General features: G+C 44.9%; 2 protein-coding genes across 3 annotated transcripts in view; one reads left to right on the forward strand and one right to left on the reverse strand.

The window, feature by feature from the left end:
- SMAD7 (SMAD family member 7) overlaps nt 1-27148 on the forward strand; it is a 290040-nt gene that overhangs the window by 169874 nt on the left and 93018 nt on the right. The gene's annotated exons all lie outside the window — the stretch shown is intronic.
- The window catches only part of CTIF (cap binding complex dependent translation initiation factor), a 152203-nt gene that overhangs the window by 84282 nt on the left and 40773 nt on the right, over nt 1-27148 (reverse strand). The window contains exons 2-6 of one of the 2 annotated variants that reach the window (XM_063295839.1): nt 21968-22180; nt 20851-20934; nt 18212-18285; nt 11581-11685; nt 10036-10111 (exon numbers count right to left, since the gene is read on the reverse strand). In XM_063295839.1, coding sequence (XP_063151909.1) covers nt 10036-10111; nt 11581-11685; nt 18212-18285; nt 20851-20934; nt 21968-22147 — 519 coding nt within the window. In that variant the 5' untranslated portion in view covers nt 22148-22180. The remainder of the gene's footprint in view (nt 1-10035; nt 10112-11580; nt 11686-18211; nt 18286-20850; nt 20935-21967; nt 22181-27148) is intronic. The other variant, XM_063295840.1, reaches the window with a different exon arrangement.

Here is a 27148-nt window from a genome sequence, read left to right on the forward strand (position 1 = left end):
CCAGTGGGATAGTGAGTTCCTCTTTATTCCAAGTGTTCAAATAGACGCTGGGTAACCATTTATCAGGGCAGGAAAGCTTTCAGCTAGATTCCATTTCTGAGCAGGGGTTCGGACTGGATGGTCTGACTTGCTGTCCAGTTCTATGACAGAGGCAAATGAAGCACACCTCTAAATAGACAGGAACTCCTAGATTTCCACACCCTTTTTGAGATCCACCAGAATTGTAGGACTTTTATGCAAGGCTAAGGGTTACTTTCACCAAGCACTGATGCTTGTAGGTAGCTTGAGGTCAGCCGTGATGACTTCAATGGGAAGACAGTGCGCCCTGACCCTTGTTCAGGATGTGTATAGAAAGGCTGCTACTAACATACACTACATTCTACTATGTGGAAAAAGTGACAACAGCTTCCTTTCCATGGAGCTCTGTTTAGCTAGAGGAGTCGGTGCCAACTTGTCAGGCATTGCAAACATCTTAGCGCTCTCTAGTGCTGGCCATGTGAAGTGCATGGTTGCAAGTCTCTCCCCAAGGAGAATAGCCAAAGCTTTTTCATTTGGAGCGGGGGGGGGGGGGAAGCTTTAGATGAAGAGGAAGGGGAAAAAAGGCACACTACAGTGTAGAGTAGACACTGTGCAGCCCCAGGGAGCACCATGGAATGATCTCCCTCAAAAAACTTGGGCAGGTATCTCTTAAGAATTCTTCTAAAGTTAACCTTTAGAAGAATGACAAGGAAAACAAAAACTTCCCCAGAGAAGGTTTTTCTTGGGACAGGACTTTTGAGGGACCTGCTATCAAGGTCTTGTAGATGCATCGGCACAGAGTCCTCCAGATCTTGCAAATGTTAACCAACTAGAATGATGACCTTGACTTCCACGGGTTAGAACGCTCACACTGGCTGAATCCCCAGGATGATATTTAGCAGGGGACCAGCTCCCTCTGCTTTCGGAGGCAGATTTCTGATCTGCCAAACTTTCACACCAAAGGAGAATTCTCTAGACATTCATCTTGCTTTTGATCTTTTCATCTAATTATATATTTATTTGAACCCAAGCTACAGATTTGGGTATGCTACTCAGAATTGGTTGATTGCAGAGGCCTAGCAAGAAGCTAGGACTAGAGGCAATGTTTTGCAGTGGTTCTTCTCCTTCCTTAGTGGGCGGTTTCAGTCTCTTGTGGGGGATGAGGGGTCAGCCCAGGGGCTCCTGACTTATGGGGTGCCACAGGGAACGGTCCTCTCTCCCTTAACATCTACATGAAGCTGCTGGGTGAGGCCAACTGATGGTTCAGAGTGCAGTATCCTCATTATGCTAATGATGCCCAACTTTACATCACTACCCCAGGAGGTAGGGGTGATATTATCATCATACTGTCCCAGGGCCTGGACGCTGTAAGGTTCTGGATGGGAGAGAACAGGCTGAAGCTCAATCCCAGTAAAATGGAGTTGCAGTTTGTGTCCTGGGATTTTCTACTAATACTAGTGTTGTCTCTGATGGGCAGGCACTGTTTGTTAGGTTGTGATGTGGGGACCCTTCTGAATTCGTGGCTTCTGCTGGAACAGCAGCCTTTGCCCAGCTGTGCCTGGTGCAGCAATTGTGATCCTACCTGGTGCAGGAGAACTTGGCTATAGTAATTCATGCCCTCATCACCAGCCAGCCAGACTACTGCAGTGCTCTTTACATGGGGCCGTCCTTAAGGACTATTTAGAAACTGCAGGTGGTCCAGACTGCAGCAGCCCACATGCTCGCTAGCTCCCAGTGATGGGAGCATATAAGCCCAATTTTGCAGGCCCTGCCCTGGTTGCTAATAGGTTGTCAGACACAATTTAAAGTGCCTGTGTTGACTTCTAAAATCCTTCATGGCTCGGTATCTGCAGGGCACCTGCTCCAACCAGAATCAGCCTGTCTTATTAGATCATGTGGCTGCTGGTGGTACCACATTTCTGGGAGATGATGGGAGGCGAGGCTAGGAGGTGCTACTTTTTTGTGGTGGTGCTGGTGCTCTGGAATGGCCTGCCCTTGGAGATCACACTCAACCCTCCCTTCTGGCTTTCAGGAAGTTACTAAAAACTGAATTATTTTGGAGAAGTTTCTCTTAATTTTAACCACTGCACCATTCTTATTTTTATGCTAGGTTAGTGTTTTCTGTTCATGTTGGATTTTAGGGTTAGAATTTACCATAGATATTTGTTATAATGTATACCTTGAAGCCACCAAAAAGTGTCTGGTTGAGGCAGGCTATAATTTGAATGTATTTATTTATTTGTCAATCAATCAATCAATCAAACTTGTATTGCTTCCCATCTCACAGAAAATTGATTCTGGGTGCCTCAGAATGAATGAATGAATGAATGAATGAATGAATGAATGAATGAATGCATGCATGCATGCAATAGGGAGCCAACCCTAGTCTGCCAATTAATGTTTACTGAAAAACAACAAGGGTCTTTGCTTGCTTTTTCATTTGTGACCCTGCAGGATATATGCATGCAAATTGCATGTGCATATTTTGATTTTAGATAAAGTTTACTTATTTGTTTATTTAATGGATTTATAGAGATGCCTAACTCAGCGTGACAAACTTAATCTTCGACAGATACTTAAAACAGCTTATCTTTGATGGATACTTAAAAGAGATGCAAGATGTAAAATAAGGATGGACAATATAAGTCTCTAGAAATGTACGTGATGCACAAATCTCTTTCCACGGTTTCTGGAGCCCCTTTTGATGACACCATCAAATTCCAAACTTTTTTAAGTTAAGGCAGGAGACATATAAAAATTGTGCCAACCTAACAGAATTAAAAAACTAAAAAAATCTACCCTCACCCACTCAAGCTTTGGGGGAAAAAAAAAGAATATCTCAGCCCCGTCAAAGTTATGATGTGGCCTAACCCCTTTGCATCTTTGCCTCTCTAATTGACCCCAGAAGTTTAGTGTAGATTCCTTGATGACTCATAATTGCAATTTGCTCTTTCAAGGCCTGCACCTGGATGAACCAGACCATTGGAAGGGCTTCTTGATAGTTTCTGTAGATGGACCCAACCTAGACTACGTCGATTGTACTTGGCTGTTTTCTTGAACTTTTTGCATCCTTTTCACTGCTAAAAAAGGCACAAGTATACTACCCACCTATAATTCAAGGCACATTCATTTCTCTTGCACTGCATGATTAGTAGAACTGAACACATCCTTCTCTTAATTGATAACTGTGCCCCATCAAATCTGAATATATGCTGCCCTCTTCTGGCTATCAGTAACAACAAAAATCTCTTGATGGCGTTGGGGGTAAGGGACAATAAGAACTGGGTTTCTTCAGCCAAATCTCCTGAAGAGGAGAAACCCACCAGCCAGCCCTTGTTGGAAAACATTCAGCCAAGGGGAACTCACAGCCACCACCATTCTAGGCAGACCAGAATGTGAGGTCCTTGAATCTCCTTCCATTTTATTTCAGCCCAAAAGAGGTGACCTACACAAAGCTGATCCCATTGAAGCCTTGAAATGCTTCTATCTCTGTGACACAGATGGAGTGCCCAGTAATCTGAAGGCTTTTTCAATGCCATAAGGAATGACACCAGCCTCTTTTTTTTTAAAAAAAATGCAGAGCTACTTAAACCCTTTGCAGTTTAGGACTTATATTCCTACAGGGTAGTATGGTACCATCTTTATCTTTCTAAATCTCTGGGTGATTGACAACCTGAAAGTTTTTTTCCCCCCTCTTTGTAATTAGAAGCAACTTAACATCAGAAGCTACACCTAGAAATGTGGACTTAAAAAAAAAATAAATAAATAATGAGATGGCCATACAGATCTGGGCTGCATATGGCACATTGGGCTTATACTGTATCACCTTGTGAGGGTCTGGATTGCTTCTGCTTGGCCACCATGTGGTGAAATTCTGAACGGTGGCCGGATCCCATTCTTAATAAAACAAAATAAATCCTCAGGACATAGACAATTACTGTCTGGGAATCTGCTAGGATACAGAGCATTGACACCCCAGTTTCAGTGCATAAGGATTTTATTTCCAGCTTTATAGCCTCTTACACAGGATTAACAGGCCGCTGAGAACTGGATGATAGCTCCTCCATCTCAGAAACGTCAAGACTTTCCACTTTCCTTGTTCTAGATTCTGTTAGCCTACAAATTATTCAATCCTTGCCTCTTTTCATTAGAACTTCTATACATGATCTATGCTGAAGTTTAAATAGGCAGAAGCATTCAGTCAACCATGCCTGGTCTCCAAAGCCAAACAGGGTTGGATCCGGTAAGAATTGGATGGGAGACTACTAGCCAGAAACGTAGGCTAGATTGGAAAGTTTTTAAAAAATCCCCGAAGAAAACACAGGAAAACCTCTTCTGTAATGTTGCTAGCACAGACCCCAGAAGTTGAGCTCTTCAAGACCTTTAGAGTTCAAAAGGCAGCTGAATGTTAAATAGCTCATCTGAGGTCACTTATTCTTATCTAAAGAAGAAGAGTCTTGGCACGCTGATCCACAAACATTAAAGCACAATGTCTGAAGGACACTCGTGAGTGTCACTGAGCACCCTCTTGTTGTTTTAAGCCCTGCCCTTCTTGCCCAATGCCAACAGTTCAGTTCCCACATTGCTGCCTGACCCATCAACAATGCCTTCAACTTCTCTTCACAAGACTTAGAACCTTCTCCTCACCTTTTCACCCCCCAATTCTAGTCTATAAGCAACCTTCTTTAACTTCAGTGCCCAGAACTGGACATAATATTCCAGATGTGGCCTGATCCAAGGGTAAGAAAGCTTAGAATTACATGCCCATCCTATATTTATACATCCCGAACTTTTCTGCCAAGCACCACGCTATTTCCTATTTAAATTTGTTTGATTAGTTTGGGGCCATCTACTCCTGTCAAGGATCTTGCTTCTGTCTTCTACCCATCCCAGTTTAATGTTATCTGCATCCCTACTATTATTTATATACTTATTTATGAAATTTATAACCCATCTAAAGACTCCAAGTGGTATGCAAGGGCAACAATGAAGCCAACACAAAATAATAAAATAAAAACAATGACATGCAATAAAATTTACTAGATCAACAATCAATCATGAAGTAATGGAAGTTTCATTTCTGGCATCAGCAGCTCCAACAGAATCAAGTCCAAAAGGCCTTCCAGAAAGCTGCGTTTTTACAACTTCAGGAAGGCCACAAGAATGGGATTGACTCTCAGCTGAGCAGGCAAGGTACTGTGGAGGAGGGAAACCCCACACAGAATGACAGATTTTGGGTCCCTTCCTGTGGGGACCTTCAGAAGGCATTCTCTATGGTCTTGGATGGAATGGACAGAAGTTATATGGGAGGAACAAACAAACAGCTCCTTGAACTGCACTAAGAAACACTAAGTCACCAGTGCTACTCCTGAACTAATGGTATTATATGGCAGCAGCCACACAGCTTGGTGAGGGTGCATGTTACTGCACTTTGCACCAGCAGAAGTTTCTGTACAGTCTTCAAGGGCAGCTCCATGAAAAGTGAACTACATTACCCATGAGAGACTGGGAATTAGAATTATTCCCTCTCCCCATGCAAAAATCAGCTAGATCCACCTACTCAGGACAAGGCAGCACCACCACAGTATGGTGCCTCCAACTTCCAGCCCTTCCCGCACCCTGAGAGATACCATAGTTGAGAGAATCAAAAGCTGCTGCGGGGGTCCAGCAGGACAGTGATGGTTAAAAACTTCACCATAAATGAAATCAAGCATGAAAAAACAAAGGCATCAGCTTTAATTTGTTCTATATGCTGCCATTATGTTTTATTTAAGCTCCTATTCTTGAGAAAGAATTATCCAGAGCAGAGTGATGTCTTGGTTTTAGGAAGCTTCATTGAAGGAACCTGCTGGCTATTGAGTTTGTTGCTGAATTGGTTCATTTATTGTTTCCTGCAACTATATGAAGTAGAAAAGTTTTGTCTTGCCTGGCTTTGGTTTTAAGATGATGTCCCCAATAAGCTGAATTTCACATCTTATTTAATACTCTGGGACTTGATGAACGATATTTAGAACAATACCCCATTCCCTTCTAACACTGAAGATGTTGCCTAGTCTGGCAATGAAACGTCTGCAAGAAAACAACCAGGCTCAGAGAGCACCAAGGACTCCACAGTCCAACCCTGAGCTACAAATATTCTCTTCGATTGGTCTCTACTTTTTGTCAGAACTTCAGCAGATGGCTGCCATGTCCATTCATGGCCACAAGGTGGAGCAATGATAGTCCTGAAAAGATCATTACAGGCCTGTGCAAGAGATTTGGAATGCAACTTCCAATGTTTGAGCACAGGACTGTAGCCCCAAACTCTTTACAATCATCACTCTTGCCCAGAAGAGAACGCTGGGAATTGTAGTAATGCACGGGAGGGAAGGGTTCATTAAACAGAGAATTCACAAGGCAACTTGCAACTTCTATTCCAAGCATTCTTTGAGGGAAATCATGACAGAAATCTGGCATAAAAATAAATACACTTATAGTTTTGTTCTGCTCCTAAGGTCTAGATATTGCTGGTCCCCTAGAACACTGGAAGGCAGGGCTGCACAAAGGCTCTTAAGATTGATTTAACTTCACCTGAGTTTAATTTAGTTTAATTTACAAAAGTGTGAAGAACTTATCATTCCTCCTCCAGATCAAGCCATGAAGTGGTCTGAAGAAGGAATGGAACTGTATGTGTTACTTACACCTATTAATTTGAATCAGATGAATGACAGCTGAATGATTTGTCCCAATTTATTTGATAGGGTTTCCCCCCCCCTTCTGCCACATTAATTTGCTTCAGGATTTTTAAACTGAGAAGTGGGATTGTTGTTGTTTATTTGTTTAGTCGCTTCCGACTCTTCGTGACTTCATGGACCAGCCCACGCCAGAGCTTCCTGTCGGTCGTCGACACCCCCAGCTCCCCCAGGGACGAGTCCGTCACCTCTAGAATATCATCCATCCACCTTGCCCTCGGTCGGCCCCTCTTCCTTTTGCCCTCCACTCTCCCTAGCATCAGCATCTTCTCCAGGGTGTCCTGTCTTCTCATTATGTGGCCAAAGTATTTCAGTTTTGCCTTTAATATCATTCCCTCAAGTGAGCAGTCTGGCTTTATTTCCTGGAGGATGGACTGGTTTGATCTTCTTGCAGTCCAAGGCACTCTCAGAATTTTCCTCCAACATCACAGTTCCAAAGCATCTATCTTCCTTCTCTCAGCTTTCCTTATGGTCCAGCTCTCACAGCCATATGTTACTACGGGGAACACCATTGCTTTAACTATGTGGACCTTTGTTGTCAGTGTGATGTCTCTGCTCTTAACTATTTTATCGAGATTTGTCATTGCTCTTCTCCCAAGGATTAAGCGTCTTCTGATTTCCTGACTGCAGTCAGCATCTGCAGTAATCTTTGCACCTAGGAATACAAAGTCTTTCACTGCTTCTACTTTTTCTCCCTCTATTTGCCAGTTATCAATCAAGCTGGTTGCCATAATCTTGGTTTTTTTGAGGTTTAGCTGCAAGCCAGCTTTTGCACTTTCTTCTTTCACCTTCATCATAAGGCTCCTCAGTTCCTCTTCGCTTTCAGCCATCAAAGTGGTATCATCTGCATATCTGAGATTGTTAATGTTTCTTCCAGAGATTTTAACTCCAGCCTTGGATTCCTCAAGCCCAGCTTGTTGCATGATGTGTTCTGCATACAAGTTGAATAGGTAGGGTGAGAGTATACAGCCCTGCCATACTCCTTTCCCAATCTTGAACCAGTCCGTTGTTCCGTGGTCTGTTCTTACTGTTGCTACTTGGTCGTTATACAGATTCTTCAGGAGGCAGACAAGATGACTTGGTATCCCCATACCACTAAGAGCTTGCCACAATTTGTTATGGTCCACACAGTCAAAGGCTTTAGAATAGTCAATAAAACAGAAATAGATGTTTTTCTGAAACTCCCTGGCTTTTTCCATTCTCCAGCGGATATTGGCAATTTGGTCCCTAGTTCCTCTGCCTTTTCTAAACCCAGCTTGTACGTCTGGCAATTCTCGCTCCATGAACTGCTGAAGTCTACCTTGCAGGATCTTGAGCATTACCTTACTGGCATGTGAAATGAGTGCCACTGTTCGATAGTTTGAACATTCTTTAGTGTTTCCCTTTTTTGGTATGGGGATATAAGTTGATTTTTTCCAGTCTGATGGCCATTCTTGTGTTTTCCAAATTTGCTGGCATATAGCATGCATTACCTTGACAGCATCATCTTGCAAGATTTTGAACAGTTCAGCTGGGATGCCGTTGTCTCCTGCTGCCTTGTTATTAGCAATGCTTCTTAAGGCCCATTCAACCTCACTCTTCAGGATGTCTGGCTCTAGCTCACTGACCACACCGTCAAAGCTATCCCCGATATTGTTACTCTTCCTATACAGGTCTTCTGTATATTCTTGCCACCTTCTCTTGATCTCTTCTTCTTCTGTTAGGTCCTTGCCATCTTTGTTTTTGATCATACCCATTTTTGCCTGGAATTTACCTCCGATGGTTCTAATTTTCTGGAAGAGGTCTCTTGTCCTTCCTGTTCTATTGTCTTCTTCCACTTCCGCGCATTGCTTGTTTAAAAATAATTCCTTATCTCTTCTGGCTAACCTCTGGAATTTTGCATTTAATTGGGCATATCTCCCCCTATCACTGTTGCCTTTTGCTTTCCTTCTTTCTTGGGCTACTTCTAGTGTCTCAGCAGACAGCCACTTTGCCTTCTTGGTTTTCTCTTTCTTTGGGATGTATTTTGTTGCCGCCTCCTGAACAATGTCGCGAACTTCTGTCCATAGTTCTTCCGGGACCCTATCTACTAACTCCAGTCCCTTAAATCGATTCTTCACCTCCACTGCATATTCCTTAGGCATATTAGTGAGCTCATATCTAGCTGATCTGTGGGTCTTCCCTAATCTCTTGAGTCTGATCCTAAATTGTGCAAGAAGAAGTTCGTGATCTGAACTACAGTCAGCTCCAGGTCTTGTTTTTACCAACTGTACAGATGCCCGCCACCTTTGGCTGCAAAGGATGTAGTCGATCCGATTTCGGTGTTGTCCATCTGGTGAAGTCCATGTATAAAGCCGCCTCTCAGGTTGTTGGAGAGAAGTGGGATATCAACATTTTAAATAGGAAGGATTAAAGTTAAAATTTGGTGGCAAAATTTGGAAGGATTCTGAGGACCACACCACATCTTTGGTATCCTTCCAAAAGTTTCTTCCATCCACTTGATTTTTTTTTTAATCTTTGTGGGATACGAAGGAGAAAGCTTCAAGCTGGAAACCCACCACATTGGCTTCATAGAATCGGACAGAGAACCTTACACTCCATAAAGCTAGACATTTTGGGGAGTGGAGAGAACGGCAGTTGTCAGAGCCATCACTTCACTGAAACCTGCCTTGGAGTTGTCTCCTTGTAGAGTTTAAAAGGACAAGTCAAGTAACCTCGACTTCCTATTTGCCTGTGTAACCGTGGCAAAAAATGGAAGCCGTGTAGCAGCAGCCTCCCACATAACACTGTTTCACCAGTCCAGGCATATCTCGGAAAGTGAAAGTAACCACAGGATCCGATGCTTTGATCAGAATGACCACCCGAGCATCGTACCGATGTACACAGAAAGGGGGTGGAGCTTGTGGCATGATGGTACAATACTTGTTTGATCCTTTGCTCCCCTTTGACCTTTCCTTGCAGGTGTCTCTGTTAGAAAGTGATGCATCTATGCACAAACTGAACACTGAAAAATATTGAAGGTTTGGATCAGAAAACCCTGTATCTTTTCAGGGGCAAATGGAATTTGGGGGCTGAATGGCCCATGTACATCCTTTAGGCCAGTGTTTCTCAACCCTATCAACTTGAAGATGTGTGAACTTCAACTCCCAGAATTCCCCAGCCAGCCTTGCTGGCTGGGGAATTCTGGGAGTTGAAGTCCACACATCTTCAAGTTGATAGGGTTGAGAAACACTGTTTTAGGCACACAGATGTTCCATTAAACAAGCATTCAGATTCTAGGTGGACAGGTTTAGGGGAAACAACTTACTTGCCAGGCTGGGAGAACTTTTCCAATGTCGTTTAAGTTGATTCCCTCTTCTTCTTCACATTTTCCTTTGCCAATTCTAAAACAGGGATAGACAAATGGATCAAGAGAAGCTTGCCTGAATGAACTGCACACGTACTTACAGCTGACATGGACAAAAAAAATCTGGCTAGTTTTTCTCAAAATGTAGGACAAATAATGACCACTAGCATTTTTTCTCTTCTTCTTCTCTGGATTCTAATTTTTATTCTTGTGTTGTTTGTTCCTAGGATGGCAGGATGCTTGCAAGGGTATGCAACCTGTAACCCTACCAGGATCCCTCACTCTTTGCCAGGTTTCCAAGGGATGCTGGGAGTTGTAGTTCATCAACATCTGCAAGGCCACAGGTTGCCTATTCTTGCAAGTATCCTTATGGCTACCCTCCCCCAGCTTTTCAGTTTCACATAAAGACTTGTGGGAATCTAAAACTGTTATTTCCTCAAGATAAGCTTCACATTTCATATTTACACAGCACAGTGTTTCCAGTTCCTAAACCCCAAGCCAACGTAGCTCACTCAAGCACTGTGAAATTGTGGCTCGGAATATTGAGGCCCAGAAAAAAAACCAGGACAAATTTGGGTAGGAAGAACATTTTTCTCCAAAGCCTTTTGGTTCTTGGGGTTTTTCCCCTCCCCCGGTTAAAAAAAATAGGAGGAAAGAGATTTATGAAATATTCCCTATTATCTTCATTTTAAATTATACACAAAATGGCCAAGATGTGGAACAAACTGGTCTGTGTTTGGTAATACTTACACCGAATCAAAACATTAACATGTGAATGGACATCAGAAGTTGCAACTGTTAGTAGGACTTCAGATTCAAACTGATTAGTCAACATCTCATACTGTAAAATGTGCATTCTGAGCCTTAGTTCCCTCTACCCAGTTCGTTACTGAAAACGAATGCTTTCTATGTATCCAAGAAAGAATCCAGAATTCATAACTTTTTTTTTTTTACAAAGCTGACACTTTCTTCTCTTAAACACTTTGAGAAGATTCAGAAAAGTGGAAGCATCCGTTGAGGAGAGAAGAATGGAAAAGAGAAGCATAAAATTGTACTGCTGGAACACTGAATAATTTTATAATATTATCTGAAGGGAAATGACCTGGCTTTCCATAAGAAGTTGGGTTTCTCTTAGTTGTGTCAAGCCCAAAGGTTCATACCCTGTTCACTGTCACTTTCTACCCCGGAATGGCAAGAAATCTCAGTGGTTTGCTATTGAACTGTGGTGCTGTGATTTCTGAAAACCATTGAAAAAAGTCATTTGGGGACCACAGGGAAATACTGGAGAAAGAGGCACCCTGAACGATTATCACAGAAAATGTTCAAGTGACTTTCTGCCTTTCAATCAGGGTTCATTCTGATGGTCCCCAATTTGGTTCCTACCTGATGGCTGAGGATTCTGAGGTAAATTCCAGCACACCTGCAAAGCCAGGGAAGGCACCAGGCTATGCAAGCCAGCTTCTTGCGTTTTGATCTCTGTTACTTTCATATGAACAGGATACTTACCCTTCCCTGTCTATTTGTGGAAGAGGGTGCTTGGGGGCGTTGCGAATCTTTCTGTGGAACTGCGTGAAGTCAAGTTTTTCTGGTTGCAAATCCCAGGTGGCCCCGCTGGGGGAAGAAAATGGAGAGATAGAAAGGGTGAAAGACTGAACATCTGGAATGAAACGGTGTTTAACAGGGAATCGGGAGCATTGGGCAAACTAATATAAGGCTGTATTTTGGGGGTGGGGACAGTCAAATAAACCATCCAGGCTACAGAAGTGAAGATTGGCAGTCTGTACAAGGCCCTCTGACTTGGTGAAGAACAGAGTAGGAATCAGGACAAGAGAATGTCTATACCACGGTTTCTCAACCAGGGTTCCGTGGCACCCTAGGGTTCCACGAGAGGTCATGAGGCATTTCCTGGGAGATCACAATTTATTGAAAACATTATTTCAAATTCAGGCAACTTCACCTTAAAGAGGTAAGCTTCATTCTTTATGTTTAGTTTAAGAACACTGTGAAAGCATCTATACAAGCCTACCCATGAAACAAATATAATAAATTTGTAACTTCTGGCTCATATTTGAGCCTGAATGTGCAAGGATTCCCCAAGGCCTGAAAAAACATTTCAAGGGTTCCTCCAGGGTCAAAAGGTTGAGAAAGGCTGGTCTACACTGTAAATTTGTTCCAGCCTTCACAACTGGCTCATCTGAGAGTAAACAAAATTATACTTGTATTAGTCCTTTAAAAAAAAAAGCTGAATTATTACGGCATTTATTAAAATACTTTGATGTTCCCACCAGTAGATGGAGATGTACAAAATGGAACTGAAATGATGGCAAGACTGACAGAGCAAAATGTGAATTAAAAAAGAGCGATGGAATTCAGAGAAGTCGTGGAATTCTCAAATAGCATCTGAATATGGAGCTTCTTCTGAAAGAGCAGTGTTTCTCAACCTTGGCCGCTTTAAGATGGGTGGACTTCAACTCCCAGAATTCTACAGCCAGCAAGGCTGAATTCTGGGAGTTGAAGTCCACCCATCTTAAAGTAGCCAAGGTTGAGAAACACTGTGATAGATGAAGGGGGTAGGTGAGGCCACATGGCCAAAACTGATCCTTCAGGTATCAAGACCAAGTAAGGGCTGCAGGAAAAGCAGACCACATGCTTTACATGCATATATTCAATTCCTGTCACTCAAAACAGGTCTCTGTTTCCCAGCTCTATTTGCAGATTCAGTGAACTACAGCTAATTATGGTGGTTGAGCCTCAACCAAATGGAGCAAGGGCTTTTCAAGTTGTGGCTCCCCTGGCTGAGTCTTAGAAAAGCCATCCCATCATTTTTTTTCAGCAGACCTTAGGGGTGGAAATATGAACTTTTCCCTTTTTTGTGGGGGTTAACTAGAATCATTTTATCCCTCTCTGGTGATCAACTGTGCTTGTATTATGTTATTTATTACAGAGTGGGCAAATTTTAATCTTAATTACAAAAGTGGGGTATGTAAGGCACTCAAGAGTTGGCATCAATTGGGGTGGCATAGAAAGCCCTGCAAATAATTAAATAAATAAAACGTGTTTAAAGCAGTTAATTTAGTCATCAATTCTGCATATGAATAAAACAGTTGTGTTGAACGAAGAATATTTTCTTTCATACTACATCACTAAAGGAATTATGTAATAACCTGCATTTCTAATATCTAATGGTATATCTTATGTATGAAGTATTAATTAATTAATTAATCAATCAATCTAATTTATCCCCGCCCATCTCCTCCCGTCGGAGGCCTCTGGGTGGTTTACAACAAGTGATTAAAACCATCAGAATAATAAAATACAATAAAAATATTATAAGTAGAAACAAAAATAAAGAATACAAATCCAAGCGATGAAAGATCTAAAACAGTCCAAGTGTGGGAGGAGTGGTCTATAACAACCATCCCCATGTAACTCTATTCCCCTCTCCACCCAAGCAAGGCGGCAGAACCAGGTCTTCAGACTCCGCCGAAAGGCCAGGAGCGGTGGGGCCAATCTCACCTCCGGGGGCAGCATGTTCCACAGGGTGGGAGCTACTGTGGAGAAGGCCTGCTTCCTGGACCCCGCCAGATGAAATTATTTTACAGATGGGGTCCGTAGCATGCCCTCTCTGCACGATCGGATGGGACGGGTTGATGTAATGGGGAAGAGGCGGTCCCTCAGGTGAACTGGTTCCGTGCCACGTAGGGCTTTAAAGGTAATAACCAACACCTTGAATTGGAGCCGGAAGCAGGCTGGTAGCCAATGCAGCCCGCACAGCAGTGGTGTTCCATGTGCTCTTCTGGGGGCACCAAAAACAGCTTGCGCAGCTGCATTCTGGGCCAGCTGAAGCTTCCGGATACTCTTCAAGGGTAGCCCCATGTACAGCGCATTGCAATAGTCTATCTGAGAGATAACAAGGGCATGAGTGACTGTTCGAAGGGCCTCCCGGTCCAGGAAGGGGCGTAACTGGTGCACAGCACGTAGCTGCACAAAGGCTCTCCTGGCCACGGCTGCCACCTGCTCTTCGAGCAGGAGCCGTGAGTCCAGGAAGACCCCCAAGTTACGCGCCGGGTCTGTCTGGGGCAGTGCAACCCCATCCAGAACCAGAGATGTTAATGTCCCGGATACAGAAGAATCATTAACCCACAGCACTCGGTCTTACCAGGGTTCAGTTGAAGCCTGTTGTTCCCCATCCAGGCCCCCACAGCCCCCAGACACTAGGAGAGGGTGGTCACGGCATCACTTATTTCACCCGGGATGGAGATATACAATTGAGTATCATCAGCATACTGATGATACCTCATCCCATGGTGACGGATGATCTCACCCAGCGGTTTCATGTAGATGTTAAAAAGGAGAGGGGAGAGTACTGATCCCTGTGGCACCCCACAAAGAAGGGGCCGCAGGGCCGATCTCTCCTCCCCTATCAACACCGACTGGGATCGGCCCTGGAGGAAGGAGGTGAACCAGCGTAAGACTACGCCACCCACCCCCAACTCCCTGAGCTGCCCCAAAAGGATACCATGGTCGATGGTATCGAAGGCTGCTGAGAGATCAAGGAGAGCGAGGATGGATGCACTGCCTCCATCCCGCTCCCGCCAGAGATCATCCATAACTGCGACCAATGCCGTTTCCGTCCCATAACCAGGCCTGAAACCTGACTGAAAGGGGTCTAGATAATCCGTTTCCTCCAGGACCCTCTGGAGCTGCAAAGCCACCACTTTCTCAACCACCTTCCCCAAAAAGGGGAGGTGGGAGACTGGATGAAAATTGTCCAGAACAGTAGGGTCCAGCGATGGCTTCTTGAGGAGGGGGTGTACCAACGCCTCTTTAAAGGCCGCCGGAAACACCCCCTCTCCCAAGGATGTATTAACCATCGCATGGACCCAACCACATGTGACCTCCCGGCCTGCTTTTACTAGCCAGGAGGGACACGGGTCTAGATGGCATGTGGTGGCATTTACTGTCCACAGGATCCTGTCCACTTCTTCAGGTCCAACAGGATCAAGCTGCTCCCAGATGACTGGGTAAGCCTGTTCCCCTGGTATCTCTCCAGACCACACATCACGCCTGGAGTCCAACTTGGAGCGGATCCGAGCGATTTTGTCCTGCAAATGCTCAGCAAATTCCTCTGCACGGCCCTGTAGGTGGGTTGCTGAACCCACCTTCCCCAAAAGGGATCGAGTGATCTTAAACAGGGCCGTCGGGCGGCATTCTGCAGATGCAATAAGAGCAGAGAAATATTGACGTTTTGCCGCTTTTATCGCCACAAGGTAGGCCTTAATGGCAGCTTTTACCTTTGTTCGGTCGAATTCAGTCTTCATCCTCCTCCAGCGGCGCTCTAGGCGTCTCTTAACCCTCTTCAGCACCCTCAGCTCCTCCGTAAACCACGGGGAGTGCCGGGTTCGATGAGACAAGAGAGGCCGCACAGGCGCAATCCTGTCCAAGGCCCCGGCCGCCTCCCTATTCCAGGCTGCAGCTAGGGCCTCTGCTGGACCGTGCAGCAGATCACCGGGTATAACCCCCAGCTCCCTCTGAAACCCTACCGGGTCCATCAGTCGCCAAGGGCGGACCAATCGAATGGGTCCTACCTCCCTGCGGAGGGGGGTGGCATAAGAGAATCTCAGGGCCACCAGGGTATGGTCTGACCATGACAATGGGGACAGATCTATCTCTCCCCTCAGATCACATTGCCACTGCTCTGACAAGAAAACCAAGTCTGGGGTGTGACCACTGTCTCGAGTTGGGTCCCGAATTATCTGGGACAGGCCCATGGCTGCCATGGTAGCCATGAACTCCCGAGCTGCCTCTGAGGCATGCCTCAGGGATGGCAGATTGAAGTTCCCTAGAACCATAAGCCTGAGGAACTCCACCGCCAGCCCTGAGACGGCCTCAAGCAGCTCAGGCAGGGAGATTGCCACGCACCAGGGAGGTTGGTACAGCAGCAACACTCCCAACTGTTCTCGGGAACCCAACTTGAAGAACAGGGTCTCACAACCAGCCACTTGTGGAGCAGGGCCCCTGAAGGCCACAAGAGACTCTCAGACGACAACAGCCACCCCTCCTCCCCTGCCCTGGGATCTCGGCTGGTGCCATACCGTAAACCCAGCCGGGCACATTTCCGAAAGGGGCACCCCCCCTTCCACGCCCAGCCAGGTCTCGGTAATACATGCCAGGTCTGCCCCCTCCTCAGTGATCAAGTCACATATGAGGGGGGCCTTGTTATTAACTGACCTGGCATTGAAAAGCAGCAGCCAGAAACCAGGGCCCCTATGGATCTGCTGACCAGGGCCTGGGTCTGAGCGCAGAGGGCCGGAACACGCCACCGGTAACAAACACCGGGGGCGTCTTCCCCGAAGATGGTCCGCCCTCCGGCTCCCGCCACAACGTCCCCTACCCGTCACCACCTCAATAATGAGCCCTGCCATGTTGCCCCCAGTGACTCCTGATCCATTAGCCCCCATTCCTGGACCTTGGGAGTCTCTGGCTCTAAGTAGGGCTCCCTCCTTCCATTCATACATCCTTACTCACAGTCAATCTCCCACAGGGTGATGGTAGGCCCTCCGGCGCACCAGCTTCCGCTCTCGGCGCCGTCAGAGCCCAACCCTCACCCCTCCATTCACTATGCCCCCCCTCGAACTCTCTCACTGCTCAACAGGGGGCACTCATTCATTCTTCACCCACCCCGTCTCTCACTCAGGGGCTGAGTGCTCTTGTATACAAACACACGCCCAGACTCCCCCTCTCGTCTCTCACCCTGGGGGAGAGTCTCTCATTCACTCTGGAGGGCCCTCACAGCTTCCAGCCACCTCAGGGGTGGTTGGGGGGGATGGGTAACTTTTTTTTATATATAATAATAATAATAATATAATACAGTACAATACAATACAATACTATACTGTACCATACCATACCATACCATACCATACTATACTATACAGTACAACACAACACAACACAACACAACACAACTAAGGTATTAATATTAGGCAACAGAATTCCAAGATTCTGTTAATGTAACCTTACAATAAAGATAGAGCTAGTATTCCTGTTTGTGCTTCTTGTCTGGACTACATCGCAGGGCTAACATCAATCTTGCAAGACTCAAAGTATTTCTCCCCTCCTTTCCTTTTACTCTCTAGAAAACTAGGGGGGTCCCTTCTGAAATGCTTCCCACACCCTCCCTCCTTCTGTGGGCTGAGATACCTTTTACATGCCGGATGTCCAGTCTGCGACTCTCCCTCCTGTCTCCCAAGGTCATTCCCACAGACCATTACAATTTGCTGGAACCCAGAAGCAGGACTCCTCTGTTGCTGCTTCAGCCCTCTAGAACCCCATTCCCCCTGAGATCTGTGTGGCCCCCAGCCTGGCCTTAATTAACAAAGCCCTTCAGACTTGGTTTGTCTTCAAGGAAACCGATGGTGGAGTCCTCCACAGTACTCCTGTCATGTGAGAATATGCCAAATTTCTGTGTCACGTTACCTTTTGGACACTGTTGTTGGTTTTTTATCCGTTTTTAATACTGTACGCTGCCCAGAGTCCAAATCCAATATTATTTGGATTTCTATCCCACTTTTCTAGGCTCCTGATCCTGCTTCTCTCACAAAAAATAATTGGATTTGGGGATTAAAAAAGGACGGAGGCTGAGGAAAAGATAGAAAGAAAGAAGGTAGAAAGAAGGCCAGAGGACATACAGTAATTGTATGTTTTCATTTTCTTATCTCTTTCTTTAATTCTGATTTTCACTCTTTGCTTTAGTTTGTTCTGTATACCTTTACTACATTGAAAAGCTAGGAAGGAAGGAAGGAAGGAAGGAAGGAAGGAAGGAAGGAAGGAAGGAAGGAAGGAAGGAAGGAAGGAAGGAAGGAAGGAAGGAAGGAAGGAAGGAAGGAAGGAAGGAAGGAAGGAAGGAAGGAAGGAAGGAAGGAAGGAAGGAAGGAAGGAAGGAAGGAAGGAAGGAAGGAAGGAAGGAAGGAAGGAAGGAAGGAAGGAAGGAAGGAAGGAAGGAAGGAAGGAAGGAAGGAAGGAAGGAAGGAAGGAAGGAAGGAAGGGGAGCTTTAATTGTGGAATGCTTTGACATTACCAGTTGCAAGCCAGAATATCAATCAGGTTAGTGAACAGAAAGTGAAAGCAGACTTACCTGAAAGATTCAAGAGTATTGGCTGCCCAGATATCTGTCCCCAACATGTCCAGGGAGCTGTCTTTGTTGCCATTCTGAAAAAAAACAAAACAAGATAGCAGAGATTTTTTGTGTGTGTGCAGGTCCTCATTTAATGAACCCTCATTCAGTGACCATTTGAACTACAATGGTGCACTAAATGAGTGGCAGTTACAACCGGTCCTTCTGCTTATGGCCACCGCAGCATTCCTGTGGTCACATGATTGCCATTTGCAACCTTCTTTGCTGGCTTCCTACAAGCAAAGTCAATGGGGAAGCCAGCAAGAGGTCACAAATGGTGATCATGTGACTATGGATTGCTGTGGTAGCAGTAAGCACAAGGACCGGTCATGCAGTAACTGCCACTCATTCAGCGCACCACTGTAGTTCAAATAAGCCACTGAACCGTCTTCCAAAGTTTTATGCCATGATTTAGAATGTCCCAATAAATTAATGTACCAACTTTCAAATTGTTCCTAATGATTTTGATGGTCAATATTGGCCTGGTGCACAAATTGTGCCAAGCTAGGATTTACTTAATCACTGCTTGTTGAACATGTTCTAGTGGCTTGGTTCATACATTATGCTAATCCACAAACCATGTTTTACAACCTACAGTGGTTGAATTCTTACAGCTTGATTCATTTGTTTAGTCTGGGGCTTAGCCAACTCTGTGGACCCTGATGTTGGGTAGAAAATTGTTCTAAAGGCAAAAGAAAGATTATCGAAGGAAAGCAGGAGATCACACTGTAGAGAAACTCAATTGAAATGGCAAATTGTCAGGTCTGGGGCAAGAAGCATATTCTTCTTCAGAAATAATAAGAATATTCTTTTAGAAAACAATACGTCTCAAGGTCTGCAATCAGGGTCCTCTAGATAAGCATCTAGAAAATGCAGGGACCATCCAATTAAACAGACACCCACTTCCTATGGTTTTGTGTTTAAAAGCAGGAGATTTCGCATTTTTTTAACAAAGGAGAGAAGGGTTACGCTTGCAATTCTGCAGGCCTTCCCATCTTCTCTATTTTTAAAGGCCTTCTCAAACTAAGTTGTCAGACTCCCCGATCAAATGTTCCCAGAACAGCTTTATCGGACTCGCATCCAGCTTCAAGAAACCCGAGTCAGCAGACTGCAAGTCGCCAGTGGGAAGGGGGACATTGACTGGAGTGTGAATTATTTTGTTTGGGTTAGATACGTCGTCCCAAGGTCAACAGCTAGCATACCATTCAAGCCATCTGCTGGTATGGGGAGGTACATGCCTTGGAGGGCAGAAAGGGGAGGAATGAGGTATGATTTTAAACTGCAGAACGCGCGGGAATTGCTATTCACAACTTTTACATTGTATCGAATGCTTCACTTCATTAAACAGTTAGACAAAAGTCTCAAGACTGTCATTGAGTGAATGTTTGAGTGTTCTGGTCATTACATAAATGTTGCACCAAAACTATCATCCAAATTAATTAATTAATTATCTTTGGAATTATCTTCTGTACCCCATGTCATAATATTTACAGCTTTTAGCACCAACTGCTGGCCAAGAATGTTCTTCAGTAGACATCTCTGAGCATTAAGGGTCTAGGGGTGAATGAATCTGTAGCCCAATAAAATCCCATTTTTAGATATTCTTTGTGGTATTTCCTATTCACACTTTTCTTCTGGGGTTGCTTGTTGGAGATCACAGTTACACTTAGCCCAGCACAGTTGGTAGCTGCACTCAAGGTCTAGGCCGCCTTGAGTTATATATATTGTATATATATAAAAAGGTGGGATAAAACTCTAATAATAATAATAATAATAAAAATTGTGAGATTTCTGAATATAGCCTTGGCGCATAATACACCAGATTTAACTGTGGTTGAAAAGAAGAAAGTGTGGATAATTGATGGAGCAATACCAGGGGATAACAGGATAGATGACAAAGAGTTGGAGAAGATCACAAAGTATCAAGATCTGAAAATCGAAGTTGAAAGATTATGGCATAAACCGGCCGTGGTGGTCCCAGTGGTTATCAGCACGCTGGGTGCCATACCAAAAATCCTTGGACGGCACTTAGAAAATCTGCGCATTGACAAAAATTTCCATCTGTCAATTACAAAAGGCCACACTGCTTGGATGCGCACATGTACTACACCGATACATTACAACATCCTAGGTTCTTGGGAAGAACTCGATGCAAATGAAGGCCAACACCAGCTAAAGAACTGGCAGCTGTGATTTCACACTGTTGTGTATAACAACAACAACAACAACAAGAACAATAATTCACTATTGTCAATTTCCTGAATTTTAGTACTCAGGAATTTGTACTATAATTTGTATCCTTCAGTGAACCTGTTTTCAGCCACTGACCTCTTTTTGTGAGCCAAGTGACTGGCAGTAAACACAAGGAGCTGTGTTAGCCACCTGATGGACCCTCCATGGACCACAGATGATGCACAGACTACAGACTGAGGCTCCTTGACACAGAAACTGAAAATAAGAGTGAAATGTAGGCAGATGCTAACCAGAACTTGCTTGCTCTGCTCAAAAATGCTTCTTCTGGAGACAAACCTCCAAGCCAGTCGTTGGAGAAAATGCACCAAAGGATGTTTTTCTGTGTAAAAAAATCCAATTTCTCTTACCTGGTTTTGATTATGAGATGCTGACCCCTTGCCTCTGTAGCTGGACACACTGCCCTCTATTTGTTCATTACAGTCAACCGTCCACTAAAAAAGAAAGAGGATGATTCTGACTGGAACCAGAGAGATATATGAGAGCAGTGACAGCAATGCACCAGGATGGGAATTAAAGAGTTGTTGTTGCTTTTTTCAGAAAAAAAGGCCCACCTTCTTTCTTTGCAAGAAAACCATCACAGAATACACCTGTCTCAACTGGTGGCTACACCTGGCCAACCTTGTTGGGACTTGAAAGCTAAGCAGGGTCTGGCCTAGTTAGTTCTTGGATGGGATACCCCCAAGAAATTGCCAGCACCTCCAGGGCATCACCAGATAGCAGGTGGCATTATTTAACCAATTGTGGTTGACCTCAAGAAGCTAAGTGGGGTCAGATCTCATTAGTATTTGGATGGAGACCAGGGCTTTAGGCTAGGCTAAAGTCAGATGCCTCTATTTCATATAACTCAAGGTGGTATACAAAATGCTCCCACCTCCTATTTTCCCCACAACAATAAGGCTATGTGGTGGGTTGGGCTGAGAGAGAGGGACCAGCCCAAAGTCACCCAGCTGGCTCTCATGCCTAAGGGAGGATTAGAACTTATGGTCTCCCAGTTCCTAGTCCAGCACCTTAGCCACTGGACCACACTGGCTCTTAAGCCAGCTGTAGGAAGCCAATGATCCATGTCTGGCCTTCCCATAACAGAAAGTAATCAGGGGTTCAAATTAAGCCCTTTATTTTGCCCCTTAGAGGTCCCTGAGTCAGGTCTGATTCTTGGTGACTGATCTGACAAATATGCCACCCTTGACTCTTATCCCTATGAAGATCTTCCTAGAGAGCCAGAAGATTTGCCCCAATTGGTGGTGACTGATGCCATAACTGACCATTCCTTCGCAGCCTTTGGAGACCAGGAAGCTTGTTTGTTTGCTTGTTAATCCATGCCTGATTTAAAACATACAGCTTGGAACTATCTGAAAAATACCCAACCTCTTATTCAGGTCTGCAGTGTTATTGTTGTTCTTCTCACTAGACCTCTTTTTCTGTTTTTAACCAGTGGGGAAAACCCGCTCCAGGTTCACTACCAACCTGCGAGATATTGGGTTGCGTTTTCTCGTTCTCTTCATCCCCTTCGGTTTTTTCGGTCAACAAGCCTTGGACTTGATATTCCAAAACATAGCTGTCAATAAATCTTTCCAACTCCTCGATTTCCTGCGACCGGTTGCTTCCTGCCTCAGAAGAGGCAGAAGCCACGGAGGAATTTTCCATCCCCCTCTGTAATGAACCAAGAATGGAGGTGTCCTAAGGTGGGGAGAGAAAAAAGAAAACAAACAACTGTAAGTCAGTGTCTGAGATATTACAGACTCCATGCCTTCCCCTTAGCAAAACCTGTAGAGTCAAGGGCTCCAGCTCACACAAAACTTACACTTTCTGATTGTACACCGATCTTCTTTCCATCCTTCATAACAGGCCTAGCAACTAACATGACTGTGCCAAACCAGGGGCAGCATAATCTTCATGAATGCATCAACACCGTCTTCTATAATTCTGCATTTCCATCTAAACAGTTAAAATAGGTTCCTAGGTTTCATGGTTTCTACATGCAAGGCTGAGAAATTTCTACTGTTACAAATTGCTCAGTGAGGACAAGCAAGTTCCCAGGAAGCAGAGAGAAAGACTGACATCCACTTGATCAATAATTCAAATTCAATTCTTGGTGTTCTCCAAACTTGGTTGTTTTCCTGCAGATGTTTTATTATCAGGCTAGGCAACATCTTCACTGCATGGGGGAGTGGAATTTGCTGGTTGTTTATACACAGTAATTGCCCAGCCAGTATTGGTTGGGGTGTGGTGTCTTGATAATTCCTTGATTAGGGTATTCAAATTAAGCACCCGAAGCACCAGTACAGCACCAAATAATCAAGAAGGAAGCAATATCCTTATCAAGGAAGAAGCTACTAAACATACATACATATATATTTACACCATATATAAACAACCAGCAAATTCCACTCTCCTACGTACTGATGATGTTACCTAGTCTGGAAATGAAACATCTGTAGGAAAACAGCCAAGCTCAGACAATACCAAGAACCCAGCAGATCAACCCTGACCTACATACACTGTCTATTTTGGCAATTATGGTTTACTCAATCAGCCATGTTGAAACAAATTGAGGAGCATATTTCATCCCTTAATGCATTAATTAAATTAGTGCCAGTTATAAAAATCACCTGTTTTGGATTTTAAGAACTGTTAAATATATGTGTTATGATCTTAAAAGAAGGTTGATTTTGGGGGCGAGGGGGGTTCTTCTGGACTCAACAGATGTTTTAAAAGGGCTAATTGTCAGCCTTTTTATGTTAGAGATGCAATGAATGTGAAAGTACATTTGTGCACATATCAAGCTTTACCCCACTGCGGGAATAAGACAAGCAAGTAAGAAATCCAGGAACTTCAGATAAGTATTTTTTTATTGAGAAAGTATCAAGCACACTCACTCTTATTTCTCTTTCTCTTTCCCCCTCTCTCTCTCTACACACACATACACACTGTATATATATAAACAGTGTGTAAACCGTCTTGTGTTTGGTTTTTCTTCCCACCCTACCTACTAGACAACTTGGCACCCTCTGTTGGATGAGCGGTCTGGCTTGATATCATATGTTTTCCACTAACTAACTCCACAACATGCTTCAATCATCTCCCTTGCAGTTTTGTATTATGATAAATCTGGTTCTTGGAAGCAAGTCAAGATTTAAAGGTGTCAATGTGCCACAAAAGCATATTCCAAAAATCTGGAAATTGACTATTTATGAAGAACTTTGGGTATATTGTGCTTGGACTGTAGCCAAAAAGACCATCATGTATTCCTGGAAAGATGCTTGTATGTATGCCAATTATCAAAGATTGGGTTAGTGAAATGTGTTTACTCTCAGCCTTAGAGCCGGCTCTTCGTCGCTATAAAGAAAAACTAGTCAATATGATTCTGTGCGATCAAGGTTCAATTTGTGATTTAAAAACTGAATTGTAAAAAAGTCCTATCTAGGGGTCATTATTGTTGTAGTTGAATTGTTCTATTTGGTTTAGAGATATATTATTTTCCTTTTGTTGGTTTGCTTGCTTTATTTTTTAAAATATCTTGCTTTATTTGCATTCATTATTTTGCTTTTTGCTTTTTACAGTTTTATTAAACCAATTGAAACAATCATTTAAACAAGGCTTAGTGCAATGGGCAAACTAACAAGCCCTGTGCAAAGCAACTGAGATTTGTTTCAATTCACAGAGCTAACTACCTTTACTTCACTGAAGCAAAGATGCCAACCCATTGGCTTGACAAAACCATTCAACGGACCTCAAGCAGATTCAGACCAGGGCCTCCTCCCCTGTATTGGCAGAAGTGCATGCAAGCTGTCACTGAATCTCTCTTGGCAAGCAGGCCTGGAGGAGGTGGGTAAGGATGTTCCCGTACACACCACTCACTTCCTGGCCAAAAAGGGTGAGAGAGAAGCATGTGCTGCTCACCTCCCGGAGAAGTTTCACAAATGAATCTGTTCTCAACACCTGTCTGGGAAAAAGCCAAGAAACCCTGTGAAACAGGGTGTCATGTTCACTGTTTCAAAGTACAGTATACATCGTAACGTTTCACATGCCATGGCACTGATGCGCATTTCTGTTTGGGAGGGAGCTGCTGTGAAACCTTGTACCAAGCTCTGTATCTGTGTTCATTACAATGGAATGTGTTTGGGTTATGTGCTCTGTTCAAGGACTTTTCCCGCAGACCATCAGAAACCGTTAGGAGCGCCTGGGATTGTGAGCTTGGGAAGATTCTATGGGGGAGGGGAGGAATTTCATTTGCACTGAGGGTTTTTAGTTTGCATTTGGCGCGCTTTTATCATTGTCAGCTTTCTCTGTGATCCTGCATACTATTCTTTAATAAATCAGGTATCTTTGAATTCCTGCTCATGAGTCTGATAGTGTTTTAGAATAGGCAACCATTACATAAAGCTGAGAATCACCAAAATTGTACCATTAGCTCCTACCAAGATTAGTTTCTTGTGAGGGAAAATAGTTAACGATGGCCGAGTCAAAGTTTACGACCGGGGGACTTGAGGAGACGGCTACCTTGATGCCCGAGTCGATGGTCAAGAGCAGAGAACTGAGCCTCACCCCAGAACCTTCAGATTTCCGGGTGGAATTGAGTTCCAGTCCTGAGGTGGAGGAATCTGATAGGGGAGAACCAGAGCAACCGGCACCCAGCAAATCACCCGCAGAGTTGATCACCTGGGATGAAGTGGGAGAACCCCAGCCAGGGACGTCCCAGGCGTCCTGGAAGTATCGGTTCCCGCTGACCCCAGATGTAGAATCTACCACGGTATCAACAGAGAGACAGCCTAACACGCGAGGGAGGGAGGAATCTCAAACCCCTGAAAGGCTAAGAGTGATGGAGGCCAAAATAGAATTGATGGAGTACATGCTAAGAAACCTGTCTCTGTCACTGGGGGGGCAGGGGAGGCGCGGAGAAGATCCCAGCTTCACGCAACCATCCCCCATCCTCCCATCCGGACCGCCGGCGGAGCGGGGCTGGAGACGGCTCCGGGATGAATCTCCACCCCGCAGGGCTTGATCACCAGTGTCCCCCCCCCGCCCTGTAGAGGGAAAGCTACTGAAACCTGGGGCCCACCACTCAAGCCACTGCCGATTCCGCTCCAACCGGAGTGGGGGTGAGAGACTTTTCTGTCAAGTTTGACGGGGATCCAACCAAGTTATCTTTCTTTCTAACTAATGCTAAAAGTTACATGAGGCAGTTTGGAGTATACTTCCCTTCCGAAGAGGCTAAGATAACTGCCATTGCCACCAAGTTGAAGGGTCGAGCAGCTGACTGGTATGTTCAATTAAGTGAGGCTGATTCCCCTGCACTTGATTATTTCAAGGAATTCATGTGGGTGTTAAAGCTGCATTTTGAGGATCCTCTGGCCAAGGCAAGAGCTAAGAAGGCACTGAAGGATCTTACCCAGGGCCAGATGTCTGTAGCTGATTACGTCCTGGAGTTTAAGGCTCTAGCTGGGAAAATCCCCGACTAGTCTCAGTCAACCTTAATAGAACAGTTTAAAGAGGGACTCAACCAGGACGTCCTACGGTGGGCGTTGTGTAGAGACGACCCAGAGTCATTGTACGAATGGATCTGTCTGGCAGGCAAGGCTGAGCACGCTCAGCATATCTTCATGCAAGCTAGAAGATCTGAAAGACCACCCGCCACCATGAGGGCACCCCGAAGTGCTGCGACTGCTCCCCGGCCAAGCTATAGAGCCTGAGATGAGGAGAGAGATCGGCGCTACGCGAGGGGTCAGTGTCTCCGATGCGGAAAGGAAGGGCATCGAGCAGCTGATTGACCAAAAGCCAAGGCTGGAGATTGAGCGGGCAAGCCGCCGGCCAAATTGCCCCCCCCCTCGTGGCAGATGACAGCAGCCAAGGGCGCAGCCGACGCTGAGGAAGTATTCTACTCCTCGAGAGAGGCTGAAGACGACTCTAAGGAGCCAGCAGGAAATGCCAGCCACCTGCCATGAAGAGCGCCTGCGGGCAGGTGGAGGAGGATGGGCGCGAGGATGGTGAGTGCTGACTGTCCCACTTTAGCAGTAAAAGTGAAATTGGGCTCCCACGCAAAAACTACAGAGGTCTGGGCTTTGGTTGACTCTGGGTTGCCAACAGGTGTTACAATGAATTTTGGGTGTTCAGGTTCACCCTGATCTGGTTGCTGCTTTGGACCTGCCTAGCTTCCCCCTCCAGCAGCCTTTGATCTTCACACAGTTGGATGGTTCAATGGTGGGGGGGGGGCGGCAACCCATTTCACTGGAACTGTTGCAATGCAACTGGGCAGCCACCGTGAGACTTTAAAATTCATTGTAACACCTGTTGGCAATCCTTTGGTAATTCTGGGGATCCCCTGGTTGACCTATCGAAGCCCATATATAAACTGGGAACACAGAACTGTGACTTTTAAAGATGGGTTTTACCAAGCTCCTAAAGCGGAGAGAGCTGCACGTGCGGGGGTTGGAAGGGCTGCGATCGCCACGCCGCACCCTCGCTTGGCACATTTAGAAGGCTTGCCCGATCGATACCAAGACTTTGCAGACATATTTGGGGAAATGGAAGCAGATCAGCTACCCCCCCCACCGGAAAACGGACTGTGCAATAGAGTTGGTTCCCAATGCTCAATTGCCCAAGCCAAAAATTTATCCAATGACTCAGAAGGAGCTTGAGGCATTATGA

Source organism: Candoia aspera, chromosome 2 (genome assembly GCF_035149785.1).
Source record: "Candoia aspera isolate rCanAsp1 chromosome 2, rCanAsp1.hap2, whole genome shotgun sequence".
NCBI lineage: Eukaryota > Metazoa > Chordata > Lepidosauria > Squamata > Boidae > Candoia > Candoia aspera.